General features: G+C 41.5%; 1 protein-coding gene across 8 annotated transcripts in view; it reads left to right on the top strand.

The window, feature by feature from the left end:
• RIPOR2 (RHO family interacting cell polarization regulator 2) overlaps nt 1–16,385 on the top strand; it is a 215,372-nt gene that overhangs the window by 156,997 nt on the left and 41,990 nt on the right. For all 8 annotated transcript variants that reach the window (XM_014851602.3, XM_014851604.3, XM_014851601.3 and 5 more), the window contains exons 2-8: nt 1,749–1,875; nt 3,239–3,394; nt 4,401–4,479; nt 5,986–6,009; nt 7,081–7,134; nt 10,559–10,708; nt 13,950–14,013. In XM_014851602.3, coding sequence (XP_014707088.1) covers nt 1,749–1,875; nt 3,239–3,394; nt 4,401–4,479; nt 5,986–6,009; nt 7,081–7,134; nt 10,559–10,708; nt 13,950–14,013 — 654 coding nt within the window. The remainder of the gene's footprint in view (nt 1–1,748; nt 1,876–3,238; nt 3,395–4,400; nt 4,480–5,985; nt 6,010–7,080; nt 7,135–10,558; nt 10,709–13,949; nt 14,014–16,385) is intronic.

Here is a 16,385-nt window from a genome sequence, read left to right on the forward strand (position 1 = left end):
TTTCAGGTGGGTTTTTGGTTATAACATCACTGAGTACAGAATGAACATAAACTGCAGTGTTTTTTAATATTTATGACAAGTTTGCGTGTGTTACAAAGATAGCACAGGCATGCTTTATGAGCCTGAGACGGTGTTTTTAATGAAAAGTGGACAAACTTCTTAGTAAGCGGCAAAGACAACACACCAGCAAAAGAGCACTTCAGAGAACCTCGTTAAGGATTTAAGTGAATCATGGTTATTTTTGAACCTTGGGGGTGGGGAGAAGTAACCAGAAAGAGCCTTCTTTGCACCTGCATCTTGTCCAGCTATTCAGGCACTAAATATTAATTTTACTGCATACACATACTTCCACTTAATTACTTTTAAAATTCTAGAGAATGCTCCATAACTTAAGCTCCCCCCTCCCACCCCAGCTGGGATGGGATTCACGTCGCACCCGGATCAAAGAGCAGGCCTGTTGTCTATTGCGGGTGAGTCAGCACCTGTACTCTGCAAGAATGCCTACAAACCCTGGAGCTGCTTTCTTCTGAAGAGGGAGGGGGAAGGGAAGGAATTTAAAAACCTGCAGCAGCATGGGGGAGGGGGCCGTTTGTCCTTCTCTCTAGGGAAGCAACTCGCTCAACCCTCCTTCCTTGCCTGAGCTGCTCCCATAGCTTTGCGTAGGACCTAGAGAAGTTGGCTCTATCCATTACAGCTAGGTGGACTCTCAGCGACTTCTGCTGCTGTTGGGCTTTTTTTTAGCTTTTCTTACTTGCTGGCTGGGTCTTTAAAGGGCAATTGTTGAGGCTCTTCGAACACACCCATTTGGTGTCTGCCCGCTTGGGAAGTCTTCCTTTGGGACGGTAGCTGCTTCCCCTTTCTCCTGCCAGCCACGTCCCTTCTCTGGACTGAGGATGCCTGCTCAGACAATGGTAGGTGCTTCAACTCTTCCTGATCCGAAGGGAGGAGAATTACCAACAGTTAGTTCTAGGGCAGTCCTTTGGGGGAACTGACCTTGGGCTTCTGTCCAGCTGAAGTTGTGTTTGGGTCGTGCCTCTTGGTGACTCGTGGCGAGTCTTTACAAAAGCAGAGCGAGCGACCGAAATGGCGTGCGTGTTTCTGCTCTCACTTGCCTTCCCTCTTCTTTCGTGTTCTTATCATAACCCAGATTATCACTACTTTTGTGAGCACTCTCTTTACTCTTCTCATTTTGCAGTCACAATAGTGGCCCGATCCGATCTTTCAAAATATACTTTAGAAAAAGGGAGAACGAGTTTAAGTAAGTTCATCTCTAAAGAAACCTAATGTTTTTAGCCTTATGACTCCTACGTGTAGAATTCTACCCCAAGATCTGACTGTGTTTTGAATGGGAGGCACAACCTGTCTGAAACTGACTTAGCCTATTTATGTGTTTTTGCTCTTGTTGTTGAGTGGAGGGAAATATTCCAAAGTTCTCGTGTTTTTGAAGATATGGTTGAACCTTGTTTAAAAAACAAAAAAGAATCCTTCAAGGCAATGTAAGGTGAGTGATAATTGTGCGTAATTTATATTGATTTATGTCTCAGTAGGTGGGTATCTTTTTTTCTTCCCCTGAGAGCCGAACCCTTTGGCTTAAAAAGAACATATGTAGGAAAGAAGCCTTACAAGCGTGTAACAGTCTCGTGACTCACCTCACCTCGTGTCACACCTTCTGTCGTTATGGACGAACTTAGTGTGTTTTCTGTCTGAGCTTGCCTCTAATTTGCCATAATCTTTCCACTGTCCTACAGGACTACCAGCCAGAATCCCAGAAATCATGTTGGTAGGATCCCAGTCGTTCTCACCCGGAGGGCCCAATGGGATCATTAGAAGCCAATCCTTCGCGGGGTTCAGCGGTCTGCAGGAGAGGCGATCCAGGCAAGTGTGTGTGGTTCTCTCCTGGGATGCAGCTTCAAAAGGACACAGTCTTCAATGCTCTCAAGAGGGTCTGTGGGCATGCCACCTTGTCAAAACACACACATAGGTGTTATTTTAATCGATTTCAGGAAAAAGATGTCATGTACCAAAAACTAAGTGCTGTAGTTTTTCTATCATTTAGAATTCCTCCTGCAAAGAGGTTGGCTGAAGATTTAGAATAAGCTAGCAATATATGTGTCTAGCTCGCCCTACCCCCACCCCGCCCCTTTTTGAAGCACATTTTCCATTGCAGCCAGATTTTGGAGACTATGTTTGGTATGAAGCTATGCAGTGGATAAAGACTGCTTCTTCAAATTGAGTCTGGGGAGCAGATGTCATTCAGATACCAGCTTAAGAAAGTCAGTCTTCTAGTTTTCCTGGAATTTCCTCTTATCTAAAATAGGACTTAGGGAACTCAAGAAAGAAAACACAGGTAGTGAAGTAGGTAACATGGAATCAAGTGTGTCTTCACTTTTTTTCACACAATAAAGGACTTATATTCCAAGAGGCCTTTATGTGCTTTGCCCTGTATTGTCCCCCTTGTTACACACAGTGATGGCAGTGGAAAATAACTAATAACTAACCTGGGAGGCACAACTGGCACCTGCCAGACATGGAGGTCGTGGCTTTCCCGTTGACAGCTGGGTCAGTGAGTGGTCTGGCCTTTTGGTCTCCTAATCAGATCAGTAGTTTGGATTTAAGTTACCAGGTATCCATCTTATCACTGCGGGCTGCCTCCCTACTGCTAAGAGAGATGTTGAACTTTATGTTATATCCAAACATAATTTATTCCATAAAAGGAAAGCTTATAAAAAAGCTGTTAGTCCACCTATGTGTGCTTTTCTTTACTTTAATGCTATATAGAAAGCCATTTGTCATGTTTTTAGCCCTTTATCGAAAAAGTATTCATTCACATCCTAGTCTAATTTAATAGACACTTGTACCTTATGTTCCATAGTGCACCTATTTTTTGGTTGGATTATACCCTTCTGCCTGTTCATTATTTCCGCTGGAAGTGTTTGTCCTTGGTTTCCTATGAAGTTTCAATGGCATGATATGTTTTCACTCGCAGACTAACGTTACCTGAAGCCAGGCTTTGACTCTGGGTAGCCACTGCCAGCAAAGCTTCCAGATTTCAGCAGTTAAATCTAATACCAAGAAATTAAATGTAGGGTGGCTCAGATCTATTAATATATCAGGGAACGTTACCTCCCCCCAAAAGACGCTAATGCAAACACAAGATGATCAAAAAGGCATTTCTTTGGTCAAATCCTTTTGGATGCCCAAAACTCACAATTTGTTGTTTTCTTTTCTCTTTCCATAGATGTAACTCCTTCATTGAAAATTCCTCTGCTCTCAAGAAGCCTCAGGCCAAACTGAAGAAAATGCACAATTTAGGACACAAAAATAACAACCCTCCCAAAGAGCCTCAACCTAAAAGGATGGAAGAGGTCTACAGGGCCTTGAAAAACGGACTTGAGTAAGAACACCAAACTAATAATGCACTGAAACCTTTTTCCTTTCAAAAATGCTGGGGGGGATGGAGGGGTCAGAGAAAAGCTAGTCGTATGGCATAATTTTAAAATGTCTATTTCTGTAGTATATATATTTTATTCTTGCACCGTCATTGAGGAAGCCTTCAATGAGTCCCAAAGATGGGAAATATATTGGGTTTCCACATCATATCCATAACATTGAGGGGGACCTGAAAGAGTAATGTGTTTATATTCAACTCTGTATAGGATAGGATTTCTCTTAAACAATGGTGGACAGGCGTATCCATTTTACAGATTGCTGAAGGATTCTGAAACCTTCCTGAGTAGATTATAGGGATTGTTTGCTCAAAATAAGACTTCCCTGGGGGCCAGCCCAGTGGCACAGCGGTTAAGTTCGCACGTTCTGCTTTGGCTGCCTGGTTCACTGGTTCAGATCCCGGGTGCGGACCTACGCATCGCTTGTCAAGCCATGCTGGGGCAGGCATCCCACATATAAAGTAGGGGAAGATGGGCATGGATGTTCACTCAGGGCCAGTCTTCCTCAGCAAAAAAAAGAGGATTGGCGGCAGATGTTAGCTCAGGGCTAATCGTCCTCAAAAAAAATAATAATAATAATAAAACTTTCCTGGTGTGTGGTGAGTCACCTACAGTTGGTGTTGTAGTGAACTAGATAGAATTCTGTGAGCCCAGATGCAGGACTGCCTCCATCGTTGTCTTGCCCCTTCCCTCCCCATTGGTTTTCCTTCTCTGGACTTTCAGCCTCACAGGGCTTCTCCTTCTTGGCCATCTGGATAGTACCATGTGCAACTGCTAGAGTTTTCAAAATGTTGAGAGACTGGGAAAATACAGACCTTCTTCCCTGCCGGCTCTGCCCTCTACAGAGCAAGGTTCAGCTTCTGCATCCCCCTTCAGAAGGACAAGTCAGCAGCAGCGTCAGGTTCCACTTGACAGTCACAGAGTTCACGATTGCGTCTCATCTTATCTTTGCAGTGAATATCTGGAGGTTCACCAGACGGAGCTGGACAAGTTGACAGCTCAGTTAAAAGATATGAAAAGAAACTCTCGCCTGGTAGGTACCATCCAGTCATTAGGATATTAACACAGTGTTCTTTATTTTTTTCTTGTTTTAGCTAAGTATCTTCTTTTACTGGAGGGGAATGGGGACGAGGAAGAACCTTTAAGAACTATCTACTTCCTGATGCGTATTTTAGAAGGAGGTTAAATGTCCTCTTAATGCTTTATTCTTAATACTTTTCAATATTTTCCAAGCATGTTTTTGCAAATAAACTTTATAATCAGGAAAAAAACTTAAAAAGAGAAAAACTCCCTCTACCCCTCCATCCAGATAATATAGAGAAATGAAAAGTTGGAGATTTCCTAGCATGTTATTAGTGCAGATTTTGGAGCCCGGAACCTTTGCTTTATCTCCAGTTTTTAAAAATGTAATAGGTCAGTGATGTCAGGGAGGGAAAGAAGGCTAAGAGGTAACTGTTGGGAGAAGTTGGAGGGGTCCTTGGGGTCCTTGAGCCAGTTCAATTGCACATTGTATTTTTCAAGATGCTTGCAAATTTCCTCTATTCTAATGAATTTGGGAGGACTTGTCTGGTTGAAGAGGTGTTTCTAATGTATACAACTATTGTAAATTATTTTGTTCAGTTCTAATGAAATTATGCCTTAATGTTTCAAGGCATCAGAAAGCCCCCAAAAGCCTATATATACCCAGGAGGTACAGCTATACATTAACAGCTGTTATCTTTTTCTTTTTTTGGAGATGAGCTATAATGTATATTGTTGTCCTTTTGAAAGGCTTAGAGGTTAAAGGCTTTACAGAAGTAAAAGGTTTTATATTCTAATGATGTTAGGGCATAACTCACCCCCATCTGTGTGGCTTCTTTGTGGAACGGCCTTCAGAGCTTTTGAGTGCCCTTGACTGTCCTCAATGGCAAGAAACGGTCCTCCTTAGAGAACAATAATGAATCAGCGCAGGGGCTTCCGCCAGGACCTATGTTCCATAAAAGCCCTCCTGATGGGGGATGTGGGGCAGAGTACGGATTCTACTGTGATATTGTGAGCACACAGGAAATGAACTTGCTTTAAAAACAATTTGTCAAAAGCATATCACCCCCCTCAAGGACTCTTCTTAAATACCAATTTTATGTGTTTAAACAGGAAAGCAAGTATTTTTTTTTAACACATATATCACTGTTACATTTTATGTTAACATTTATTTTGAAAAAAATTAGAGGGAACATGCACTTCTGTGCCCCTCGATATGTAAGAGAGAAGAGCTCAAAGTGAGAACTTTAAAACTCCCAAGAAGCAGAGAGGACCGGGTCCAATTCTGGAGACACTGAGTATGAATAAATATTGACTCTTCAAAGGACTCTTACTGGTGTTTAAAATAACCCGGAGTTTTACTCTTTCAAAGCGAATGTCAAAAAATCCAGCCGAACTTTACGGGGTTGATCATTATTTCACTGACAATGCAGAAGTGCAGATTAAAGCCCTCTGTTAATATCAGTAACAATTTTGAGGAAGATACATTTTAATCCAGATGCTCCTTTTTTTATTTTAGGGTGTGCTGTATGACCTAGACAAGGTAAGTTATCGCTCTGTGTCGGGGTGTTACTGAAAAATAAAACCCTCAATCCTTAAGGAGAAGCCAGTGATCTCTTAGGTATAATAAGATCCTAGAGAACTGATTTTTCTAATCCTGGAAAAATTCATACTCTTCTCTAATGATGCTGATGAGTTAAGAACTATGATCTACAAATCCGATAACATGTGTAAGGTCACTTCCATAAAAATGCCACCTGGTGGTAGGGTTTCTCGGTGTGCTGATAAATTGAAGAATTCCCAAGTGTTTCGAGGTCCTTACCTGTGTTCTAATATTAACTATCATATTTCATCAAATTGAAGACATCCTTGATTGGAAAACTCACCATTATTTTATGTGCCTCTAAGAAAAAAAAAAATGTTTCCAATTAAACTCTGACACACTTCTTTTCACTTAAAATTTGTATTTTATACTTAATGACAAAACTCTTTCAGGCCTATTTTAATGTAGTTTTTTTTTTTAATTATAGATGATGCTGTCTCTTTCCATGCCTTTCTATATATAGAATACCTTAGTGCTGAATCATAGAATAATGTTTGCAAACATTTTAAAGGGTAATTAAATTTAATGCATATAGTAATATTTATAACTCAAAGAGATGACACATAAATAACTATGATTATCTTTGAGCATGCATAGGCAGTAGCAATTGTAAAGTGCACCCCAATATCAGAGACACTAAAATGTGTGTGGGGTGGGGTTCATTTTTGAGCTGATAAAACATGTTATTATGAAGGAATGTAAGTGTACTCTGAGATGATATTGTCCTGCCAGAAATCCAGTGAATTCCATTTGATTGGCTTCCCTTGGTGTCAAACATAAGGATTCCAATAACTCAAGTTCATCTCTCACAGTATTTATTCAATATTTAAAAAAATACTTTCCAAATTGATAGTAGAGAATCTCTTAAATATCAACAAAGCTAGGAGGAAAGGGAGCTATTTAGCATTTTCTGGTACTTTTGAGTATGAGATACTAAAGATATCCTCGCAAGTCCACATTAATTAAACTGTAAATGGCTATACTGTTTCAAACTTCTTCTTTTAATTCCAGCAAATTAAAACGATTGAAAGATACATGAGGCGCCTGGAGTTCCACATTAGTAAGGTAATCGAGGTTCTGCTGTCTTTGTGTCTGTTTTTTGGTTCTCAGTTACTGATGATCCACTTTTGGCCTGAGCATAGCATAGTCCATGGGGAATTTCCTGTCTGCTTGACTCCTAAACTGATTAGCAATTAAGTCAGCAGAGATGGAGCAAAAGGAAGAGTGGGAAGCCAAATCATCCAGCACAGTTTTGACTCCACTTCAGTTCAACAAACAGTCATTCAGTTCTTCCTGTGTTGTGTGCACAGTGCCTGGTAGAGGGCGAACATCTCACTGTAGTCTGGTTGGAAATAAGATTGAACCAAACTGACCCTACAAAAAACTTCATGCTTGCCTAACTTTACACTCTGGTCCCACATACAACCTGGTACCCCATAAACTTCTTCCCAAAGGCCTTTAAAGACAGCTGTCATGTACCTCCCTAAATCTTTCTCAACCTCTCAGTTCCTTCTACTCCTTCCCGTGTGGCATGGTTTCCAGGTGCCTTTTCATCCTTTTTGTCTCCCTGGACATGCACCAGTTTGTCAGGGTCCCAGACATCCAGCCCTGAACTATATAAGTAGTTCACTGATGGTCCAACCAGCCTAGTGTGGAGTGGGACTATCAACCCCTCGTTCTGGACACTATCAGGAGATACTGGGGCAACTTGGAAAAAATTTCTCTTTGGGGGCAGCTAAATCACACCATTAGCAATTCCTGTTCCAGTCCATACTCATCAGCCTCTCTTCCAAGTGGAGATACTGGAGGTTTTAGCAGATCTCTCTACTAGAAGTCAGAAGGTTCTAGTCCCAGCTCTGCCATGTACTCACTGGGCTATATCATCTATAGGGACCTTGGCTTTCCACTCTGTGAAATGGGGCCGAGGATATGCACATAGTCATCGTAGATGCTCCTAAGGATCCTTCCAGTTTAAAATTCTATGGTGATTTATATGTATGTAAACATGTGTATATGCTACTGTCTTTGTATGTTCCCACTTTGAAAGATATTTATTACCTGGGCAAATCTAAAATTGCTCCTATTTCAGCTAAGCTCAATAAATAAAGCAATGACATCCATTAGAAGGTGTTAATGTGGCAGGCAAGCTTTGACAAATTACTCTGTTTAGTCTGAAAAACAGCAAGAAAACAAAATCAGTATTACGTAGGAGTGTATTTATCCATCTTATATCCATCATTGTTAGAGACAGCAATCCTGGTGGTTATTAAAGGTTGGTTGTATTCTGTTTGCAGCACCTTATACCAGGATGTCTAACAAATTATATTTAATTGATGAATCAATAATGAGATTCAATTCATTCAATGATTTATTTGATGAGAGTCACTGTGATTATAGGTAAGACCAATGCTTGCCTATAGATGGGCCTGTTTCTGCTCAGATAAATACACAGTTATCTTTGGTCCTAAAGTTTAACTCCATCTCACTAGGAGGATAGGTTGATATTTAAATGAAAACAAAGAATAAGCTTTTCATTGAAGGCAAAGTAATAGACTAAGTCTTTTGGGTTATACCAGTCATCCAGCGAGCCATTCCCTTACTGAGAAGATTATAATCTCAGAGACTTTGGCATGCCCAGTAGTGGAGAAAAGGGTTGAAGTTAGTCTCCCAGGAGACCACATGGGTGAAACAACCTGGCCTGCACTGGAAGCAGTATCAGCTCTTGTGTTTCTAAAAGTTTTGTGGGGACCTCCCACATCAGAACAATCTGCACTGTTTATTTAAAATTTCAGGTTCCTGGCCCAGCCCAAACCCACTGAGTCAGCATCTCAGAGTGGGGCCTGGACATCAGCATTTTAACCAACTCACCAGGTGAATCTTAGCTTAGTTTTAGAGTCTGGAAACCATCCTCTATGCCAATCACCAACCAAAAGATTTTATGAGCAGTTCTACCGTTCTTTGAGTCTTACACCTCCCTCTCGATCAGAGACAAAACCATTGACCTCAAACACAAAAGACTTTTCTTTCCAGATCTGGCAATTCCTCACAGCAAAGTACAGTGAATTGTTGAACTAAACAGCAACAAAGAGTCCTTTAACCAAAAGAATCACTTTCAGTCTCTCAGTGTTCATATTATAAGCTAAGTGTGGTTGACATCTTTATAAGGAAAGCAACTATGGAAAATTATCTTGCTCTAACAGGTAGTAGTAATGCCTTTTGGTGAGCAGCCAGAAGTTTGCCTTCAGAACAAAAGGGAGAATCTTCAGCTCTGAAATCCATTATGTTCATCTCCACCACCTTCCGGGTCTATAGCTTAAGCCTCCTTTTTGAGGGAACAAAGTTTGTCCTGAAATGAAAAATTCAAGTAGTCCTGGGTGGATAATTGCCTCCTAGAAGTAATAGGTATCATTTGCGTCTGCTAATGTCTGGTGATGTGTCCTTTTTATCTGCCTTAGAATTCCTGTAGTCAACTGTGGTTAGTATGTTGATAATTGAAGACAGCACAAGACTACAGAGATAAACATCATCAGGGGTAACTTTAGAATAGGTTTTCTCAGCCTAGGCACTATTGATATTTGGGGATAATTCTTTATTGTAGGGGGCTGTCCTCTCCTTTAAAGGATGTTTAGTGGCATCCCCGGCCTCTGTCTACTAGATGCCAGTAACATCTCCCAGCTATGACACTGAAAAATATCTCCAGATGTCCCCTGGGTGTCAAAATAGCCTTGGGTTGATTGAGAATCACCACCTTGGAAGCATTAAATGATTATCAGGCTTATATAATGAGTACGATCAATAAGTCATTTGCAGAGGGTATATTATTGTGTAGAGGTGTAGCTGAGAAAACATTCATTTCCAGTGCTTCTGTTTATTTCTTTAATTGTGGTCTAATTTACCTACGAATATTTCACCGTTCTTAAGTGTTCGGTTTCAGTTTTGAGTATTGTGCTTCACTCTAATTTTAAGAATAACTTAATGACTTCATTTTCTCTTTATTGTTGAACCGAGACTTTACAAAAATCATTTTCAATATATAGCCTCAAGTTCTTCTTTTAAAACATTCTAAATCTGGAAGTATCAATATCACCTTGTGACAATATCTCTTAAAATAAAGTGCTAACAGTCTAGTATACTCCAAAGTTTTCACCTGGGTGTGAAACCATATAAACTCTTTCAGTGTTGGTCCCGTATATAGAAGTCTCCTGGCTTCATGGTCCAGTACTTGTCTCCCGCCGTCCACCAAGGTTAAGTTCATTTTCATTTTGTGTAATTTGAAAAGAAGGCTCAGAACAAAATGTTTTGAAATAGAAAATGGATCATAGTGGCTAAAACAAATATGATTGCTCACCGTCTAAAAGGATGACACTTCTACAAGATTCTCCTTTTGGGGTCAGAAACATAAAGTAAGCACTTAATAGTGGCCTGTGTGACTTCTTTCAAGTGTGATCAATATTTACATCCCTTGTGTTCCTTCTTTCGATTCTGGCAGGTAGATGAACTCTATGAAGCTTATTGTATCCAAAGACGCCTCCAAGATGGGGCCAGCAAAATGAAGCAAGCCTTCGCAACTTCTCCCGCCAGCAAAGCTGCCCGAGAGAGTCTGTCAGAGATCAATCGGAGCTACAAAGAGTACACAGAGGTATGTGCTAACCTGCTCAGCTGCTGGACTCTAGCTGGCCTCATCTGAATTGTTGGTAACTGCCAAGAACAAGGGGGATGGCAACACGCAACGTCATTCCACTCTTGGGAGATATAGGATTTACTGTTTGCCTACCCTTGCGTTTGTTTTGAGGCTGTCAGCGGAATTGTTTAAAATGACTTTCGAGTGGTTTTGTTGGTTGTACTTTGGTTTAGAGCTTTCATTGGACTCCAGAGTCTGTGTTTTTCTTAGTCCCTGAGCATCACCTCTAAGGCACTCATCTCTTGGTGCCTTGTAAAACCCCAAGATTTTAGACACTGTGAAGTCAATTCACTGCCTGAGTCTTATATTTCTTTCTGTGCTCCACATTGACTTTGTCGAAAATTTCAATGGATGAATGAGTAAGCCACAATGCCTTGGTTTTTGTCGTTTAAATGTACTTCCAAACTCTCTAGTGTACACTCTAATCTAGCTTTATCCCTGGAAGTTGAACATGTTTTGGTTAGAATGGCTACCTTGGATGTTGGGTCTCACTAACCCTCCTGCCTACAATAATTTTATTGTACGAAATGTCCCTTCTATCTTAAAGGAGACAAGATAAAGAACCATGAACAGAAGTGTGTTTTCCTGGTCTCTGACTGTCTCCAGGGCCTAAGCATATGACACAGGGAGGTCTTTGCTCCTCCTGGGGTCACCTGATACCAATGTCTTTGATGAAATGACTGAATTATTAATGCAGCACTTCTCACTATCCCCTGAGTCTTGGTTCAGAGATCAAATTTCATGACTGAAGTCATCGGCCCGATGAGGGTCTGCTGGACAATTCCCTGAGCTGAGCATCTGTCTCAGCCCCGGGACAGCAGGGACCTCCTGGATGACTTGTGGCAGGATCACTTCACATGTACACTCCAGCATCGCCTCTTGTCTGAACCAAGTTTGTCTCTTTTCCTGGTCTAAAACAGGGCTTCCTTACCTAAGGTTCTCCTTCCGGAACAATGCTTTTTAAATGTATTTTTAAAAATACATAGGCATTCAAAGGAAACAAATTATATTAAAATACAGTTATTTTAATATTGTCAATACAGTTATCAAAATATTTTAAAAATCAAATATGTGATATAGGACTAGGCTGCTAGTTTATCAACACACCAAATTACAAGATCTAGCAATGGCTCTAATAACTTACTGGAATTTCAGGGTAGTGAAAAATAGAAGTGATTTTTCAAGGTATCTGCAACAAACGATGTGACGTGGACATCTCCATGATTTCTATCAGTGTCAAAGTCACAGGTGTTGTAATATGTTGCAGCTTGTTTTCTACATTCATGATATATGTTATCATGTTAAATTTCAGTTAGAGGTTAGTGGAAATAACAGTGTGACTTTCTTTTTTCCCCCATCCAAGTGTATGGATCTGCAGTTGAGCATCTCTATTCTAGAAGCAGCCCTAGTTCATGGGACCTCATTTCTACATGTCTCTGAAATCCAAAGGACAGATGCCAATTACAGAGGCTGTTCATAGCACACAAGCAGTTACCTGCACGGCAGCCTGTAGGAGCTGCCTGTCCTAGAACATTTACAGGTCGTTTCAGAAATACCCACCTTGGTCAAGTGCCAAGACATGGCATCAGACTTTGCTCACAAACTCAAAGAGGTAGAGTGCAATTTCAGCGAGAGGAAGGGCTGCCTTAGAGATGAAAGAAGTCCAGGACTTCTGTAGCCTCATACCTCACTTGACATGAGGTGGTTTTGTATCTTCACATAACCACAAAAGCCAGGATTTTATCACAAAGCGTTTAGGGCAAGATGGCTCCGGATGCTTTTGTGGGTGCAGCAAAATTCATCCATGGCTGCGTGGGTCAGACGGAAGAAAGTTCTGACCATGGGTTCCTCAACCTTTAAACTAGCTGCCCCCCAAGTTTTTCAAAGACACTGGTAGCAATCCTGACATGCATGATAATATCATTGATATTTTTGGAAACTGTAATGAGTTCCTTCACAGAGGTGCCCAATGCTCTGAGGAAGAAAATCGATTTACAATACTGAGACCTTGTTTTCAAAGCTTTCAAGCTGCACAGAGATCTAACTTCAGGAAGATTTCCCCAGCTCTGCTAAGCTTTTTGAAGCATTAAGAGCTTACAAGGGGAGAAGCAATGCCATTCTCTTTGCACCCTATCAATGCACGAGTTCAGGAGAGTGATCTTTGGAGATCAAAGGAACAAATAAGATCAGAACCTCTAACCTTACAAATCAGTCTTGAAGTCCTCAGCAAACAAAATTCAAACGGAAGCAGTCCCTGTCGCTGCTCCCTGAGCTGGCCCTGTGTTAGTAGGAGTGGCCACCCCAAGCCCCTAGCCTTGATGGAGGCTGACTACCCAGAGAGAAGCCTGCAGATGCGGCCTGGGGCGCTGGGATGAGGACTGCTGCTCAGTATAGCAGAGGTGGCGTCAACTGCATCCTGCACTCTTTTCGCCTCAAATTTTTGTTAAGAAAAGTTTCAAACAGAAAGGTCAAGACTAGTATAATGAACACCATATACCTTTGCCTAGATTTACCAGTTGGTAACATTTTGCCATATTTACTTTCCTTCTCTTGCATACGCTCAATTTTTTCTTTTTCTTTTTCTTTCTTTGCTGAGTCATTTGACAGTAAGTGGTAGACATCATGACATTCTGCCCCATGACTATTTTAGCACGGGTTCCTTCATGGTCCCCTATGTAAAACATGTATCCCCTGCATGACCACATACCATTATCACAACTAGGAAAATTAACAATCATCCTACAGAATTATCTAATATCTTGTGCATTTTCAAATTTCCTCTATTTGGCCCAGTAATGTCTTTGATCACTGTTTTATTTACTTTCAAATCAGGATGTAAGCAAAGTTAACACATTGCATTTGGTTGTTATGTCTCTTTAATCTAGATTTTTTTTTCTAGATGTTTTTGTAGAATCCAGGCCAGTTCGTATAGAATATTCCAGATCCAGGATTCATCTGAGTGTTCACGATAGCTTGTTCTTCTGTGCTCTAAATTTCCCGTACTCTAGAAGGCTTGCTTAGACTTAGGTTAAACCTTTGGTCAAGAAGGCTTCATCGGCCGCACTCTGTGACTCACTGCAAACAGGGAAATGCCTCTTGTTCAAGCACTGGTTGTCCGCAGCTACTAGAACATCCTGTGTTTTGAGCTGAGCTGTGACAGAAGCCTCGCTCTAACGCCCGTCTCCTGGACTCTTCACAGAATATGTGCACCATTGAAGCGGAGCTGGAGAGTCTGCTGGGGGAATTCTCCATCAAGATGAAAGGTATTCTTTTCCCTGTTCAGAGACACAAGGAGCCATCTGTGCAGAGCTCCTTCAAGTTTGGGAGCACACACTGTTTTTATTTTCCTTGCAAAGACACTGTGCCTCCCATTCTCAACCCTGCCCACTTAGGTTAATTTATTGATGCTTCAGAACCTTCTGAGACTTGCCTATACACTTAAATATTTACTATGACAGAATCTCAAACATACCCAAAAGTGGAGAGAATATTACAATGAACGCCCATAAACCCATCTCCTAGTTTTAATAATTAGCAAGATTTCACCATATTTGCCTCATCTGTTTTCTTTGTTTTTCCTTTAATGAAATAGAAGTCCTTTGATGAAATAAAGCCCAGACATGTGAGTCTACCCCTGCATATTTCAATATGTATCTCTTAAAGAATAGGCTATCTTGGGGCCGGCCCGGTGGTGCAGCGGTTAAGTTCGCATGTTCCGCTTCTCGGCGGCCCGGGGTTCGCCGGTTCGGATCCCGGCTGCGGACATGGCACTGCTTGGCACACCATGCTGTAGTAGCCCTCCCACGTATAAAGTAGAGGAAAATGGGCACAGATGTTAGCTCAGGGCCAGGCTTCCTCAGCAAAAAAGAGGAGGACTGGCAGTAGTTAGCTCAGAGCTAGTCTTCCTCAAAAAAAAAAGGATATCTTACATAACCACAATGCCAAGCATTACTACATCTAATAAAATCGTGTTTGTTATTTGTCCATTCCATTATCAAATTGCATTATAATTGGTCATTAGGTATCTCTTTTAGGTTTCTTTTAATCTAAAACAGACATCTTCCTGTTTTTTTCCTACTATTGACTTGTCATAGAAACCACTGTCGTCTAGAATGTTCCACATTCTAGACTTGTCTGGTGGCTTCTTCCTGATGTTATTTAAATTGTTCCTTTCCCCTCCATGTTTCCTGCAAACTACCTGGCAAATTTTTTTTTTAGCGTTAAACCCTCAGAGGACTATGCATTTTCCTCTTTTTTCCCAGTGCCTTTCCGGTGTTTACTCGAGAAAGTTCCCATCTAGAAACATTATTGATTTATACCACAGCATTTTCAGAACAAAAAGAGACTCTAGTTTTAGAAAATGGAGCACCCCCCAGGTGTTGTCAAATTTATAGCTCAGTGGCCAGGCAGGGCCATCCATAAGCAGCCATCACAGCAAGCCCATTTTTCTTCTGAGTTTTGGCCCAGGCGACAGCAGCAAGAGGCTGATATTTATGCATTTCTTTTTCTGAGGTTTCCTGGCACCTTGGTCCCTGGGTTGCTAATGGGGATTTAATCGCCCTCTTGTCTACTTTTTGCAATTACTGGAGTAAAGAAGGAGGACTTCTTCCCCCCGCCCCAAAGTGCTCAGCAGGAGAGCTTTATTTTTGATGAGTCATCTAACTCAGGAGGGAAATACTTCTGTCAAGTACTGTGTACAACATGTGAGAGCGGCTCCGAATGAGCACACCCGGAATAAAAATTACCTTGACCCCCGGCTCCCCAAATGGCTGCGTTCTCCTCTTCAGCAGATGGGACAGTGAATCAGTTTGTTATTCAGGCTTAAATCTCAACACTTATTTTACTACTGAGGTTGAGCATCTGTGCTTCTTCCGTTTTTTGGGTCCATTCTCTTCATTTTGGGTCCTCACTCGAGTCAGTGGTTCCAAAACCACTCAGGCCCTGCCCCCATCCCAGCAAGTCAGGGGATATTTTTAACTCTCAGGATGATTCTATCAGCAGCCTGATTCTGGAAAACCAACTGCTCTGAACTAGTGTTTAGCAAAAAACACTTCCCTCTCTTTCTCCCACACTCAGGCACCATCCACGCAGACTAGCACAGTTGTAGAGTCTCACAGCTAAGAGAAATTCAGATCACCAACATCTTCTCACTGTTAAACTGAGGAGTACCATTTTCCCCCTATTTCTGATGCTCACTATTATCAAATGCATCAATTTTGGGTGGGGTGATAATTTCCCCATTTTATCAATGGAAATGGGGGTTAAGTGACTTGTTCCAGAAGTCACACAGTAAGTTGGACCTGAAACTGAATTCCAGAGCTCTTGGCTCCTAGAGTATTCCCACCCCCGGCCCCATATTAGGAGGAAAGTTCTAACAGAGTTGAGTAGACTGTTGCTCAAAGAATGGTCTCTTCTGTGGGAAAGTCTTCATCAATCTAGCACACAGGCACCCTGGGAGTGGTGTGGGAAGAAAAGGACACCCTACCCAACAGATCTAGAGCTTTAGGCCTAGTGGTGAGAACATGATGCTGGAGGTCCTGGCCACCCTGTTAAATGATAGCACTGGGTTATAATGGGCTATCATGATGAAATGACAGACCTTCCTGTTGCTTCTCCTCTTGCGTCTCCACCTCTC

The sequence above is a fragment of the Equus asinus genome, chromosome 8 (genome assembly GCF_041296235.1).
Source record: "Equus asinus isolate D_3611 breed Donkey chromosome 8, EquAss-T2T_v2, whole genome shotgun sequence".
NCBI lineage: Eukaryota > Metazoa > Chordata > Mammalia > Perissodactyla > Equidae > Equus > Equus asinus.